The sequence below is a fragment of the Triticum aestivum genome, chromosome 5A (genome assembly GCF_018294505.1).
Source record: "Triticum aestivum cultivar Chinese Spring chromosome 5A, IWGSC CS RefSeq v2.1, whole genome shotgun sequence".
In the NCBI taxonomy this organism is placed as follows: Eukaryota; Viridiplantae; Streptophyta; class Magnoliopsida; order Poales; family Poaceae; genus Triticum; species Triticum aestivum.
Window position 1 is genome coordinate 358,154,307 of NC_057806.1, and position 2,153 is coordinate 358,156,459.

Below are 2,153 nucleotides of genomic sequence, written 5' to 3' on the forward strand. Positions count from 1 at the left end.
ATAAATTCAACCAATAAAAAAATCGATTGATTTGCATAATTTAAGGAAGTTAGATCTGTGATTTGTTATACGTTAGGAAAGTTCTGATTGTAATAAAGAGTGGAGAGAAAAATAAACTGATGGACCACCCAGGGTGGGAGGGGGTGGTGAGAGGAAAGACGAAAAAAACTAAACCGCGGAGACTATTCATTAACTCGTCCATTAGAGTAGAGATTAGCATTTGGATTTAGAATTAGCTATGAGATCTTAGTTCGCATAGCAATGTAAAACACCCAATTCATCATTACTACTACGAGTAGTACTCCGTATTATTCTTCATTTATTACATACACAACGTAAACACAAGATGCAAATCATCTACTATGACACACAGCAGCAAGTTCGTCACAGACCACTCCAATTGCACACAGAGCTGCGGGCACCGCCTAGCTGGCCTGCTGGCTCAAGCTAGAAGCGGAGTGAAGAGGAACATGTCGCCAAGCCGGTCGTTCGTCGGCGAGTTGCCGCCGTAGACAAGCATGCCTCGCCGGCCGTCAAGCGCCCCCGCCGAGAACGCGCACCAACCCCGAGGACCGGGGTGGTGGCCAGACCCGGCGTCATCCAGCCTGGTCCACGCGCCGGTGTCGGTGTTTAGCACGAAGGCCTCGGCGGAGAATTTGCCGGCGCCGAGGTGGCCGAGATCGCTGGGGTCCACCTCGCCGCCGAACACCACCACGTGCTTCCCGACCCCGGCGGCGCAGAGCACGCTCCGCGGGGTGGGCTTGTCGCCGGTGGTGTCGACCACGGCCCACTCGCCGGTGGCCGGGTCGTAGGAGTGCACGTCGTCGAGCTCCGCGTCCCCGGAGAACCCGTACACCACCCACACCTTCCCGCCGGCGAACGCCAGCCCGGGCCCGCCGCGGGGAGGGCAGGCCGCCCCCGGCGAAGGCAGCTCCTCCCAGCGCCCGGCGGTGACGTCGTAGGCCCACAGGTCGTTCAGCCTGCCGGCGTTGCCGCAGCCGCCGAAGACGTACACGTGGCTCCCCTCGCCGTCGGCCACCATGGAGTGGTAGCTCCGGTGCGGCGGGCCGTGGTCGCCGGAGGAGAGCAGGGTCCAGGTGCTGGTGGCCGTGTCGAAGGAGTAGAGCTCGTTGAGCTCCGTGTGGTCCTTGTCGCGGCCGCCGAAGACGAACACCGTGGCGCCGACGGAGGCCATGGTGACGCCGACGCGCGGCGGGGGCACCTCGCCGGCCGCGTCGAGGGCGGACCAGGACTGGGCCTTGAGGTCGAAGGCGTACATGGTGTTGTCCACGGGCAGGCGCGGCGTGAACTCGCCGCCGAAGGAGTAGGCCGTGCCGCCGACGAGCGTGATCGCGTGGGAGCTCCTTGCTCCCGGCCCAGCTCCCTTCTGCTCCAGCTGTGTGATCAATTAAGCAAGAAAATCTTGTCAAAGAAAGAGATCACCTCAAGGATTTCAGAACAACCAAATACCAATCACCCAAACCAATTTCTTCTAATATGAATTGCATAGATCGCATCGATACAGCAAGTGAAGAAGCAAAACATGTCCAAAGAGGGGAGAGGAAAACGAAGATGGAGTAGGAAACAAGGAAATTGAGTTGGAGAGGCGAGGAAACACACCAGGAGCCAGGTGCTGCCGGTGCCAGCCATTGCTATGGAGAAGCTGAACCTGAATCTGGAGCTTCTCTACTGTGCCTTTGTGTGTGGGGGAAAGTGATGATTGGGGTCACTTGTTATAAGCTGGTCGAGGGGCATGAATGGTGCCATCCCTAGCTCCGTGAACCAATCTATCTAACCACTCCATCCCACCCAAATTACCGTCGAGCCCTCCCTAGAGAAATAAGCTCAATTACTCCCTCTGTAAACAAATATGAGAGTGTTTACATCACTAAAACAATGGTCTAAACACTCTTATATTTCTTCAACTTCAACGGGCCGACCCAATTAGACAGCCATTTTGTCTCCGTCTTTTGTCCGTTTAGGTTGGCTAGACGGACACGGACGATTTGCTTTCGGGTTTGGATTGGCGTATGCGCCTAACGCTTACCCGACCCACTTTGACGGTGTCATGAAAAAAAACAATACATGCATATTTAAAATAAAACAACTTAATTAAACATTAAAGCCGGTGAGGTCGGTGAGGTCGGTAAGCG

General features: G+C 55.5%; 1 protein-coding gene across 1 annotated transcript; it reads right to left on the reverse strand.

The window, feature by feature from the left end:
• Positions 1–262: 262 nt before the first annotated feature.
• Positions 263–1,767, reverse strand: LOC123103355 (nitrile-specifier protein 5). The gene is made up of 2 exons (XM_044524909.1): positions 1,621–1,767; positions 263–1,396 (listed from the first exon to the last, which is right to left on the reverse strand). The coding sequence occupies exons 1-2, from the start codon at positions 1,648–1,650 to the stop codon at positions 443–445; spliced, it is 984 nt and encodes a 327-aa protein (XP_044380844.1). The 5' UTR covers positions 1,651–1,767; the 3' UTR covers positions 263–442.
• Between the last annotated feature and the right edge of the window lie 386 nt (positions 1,768–2,153).

Bases quoted from the DNA above. Each gene is read 5' to 3' on its own strand.
- LOC123103355 (XM_044524909.1), bottom strand. From the start codon at position 1,650: ATGGCTGGCACCGGCAGCACCTGGCTCCTG. The intron at 1,397-1,620 runs GTGTGTTTCCTC...TTGATCACACAG, and splicing joins CCGGCAGCACCTGGCTCCTG to CTGGAGCAGAAGGGAGCTGG.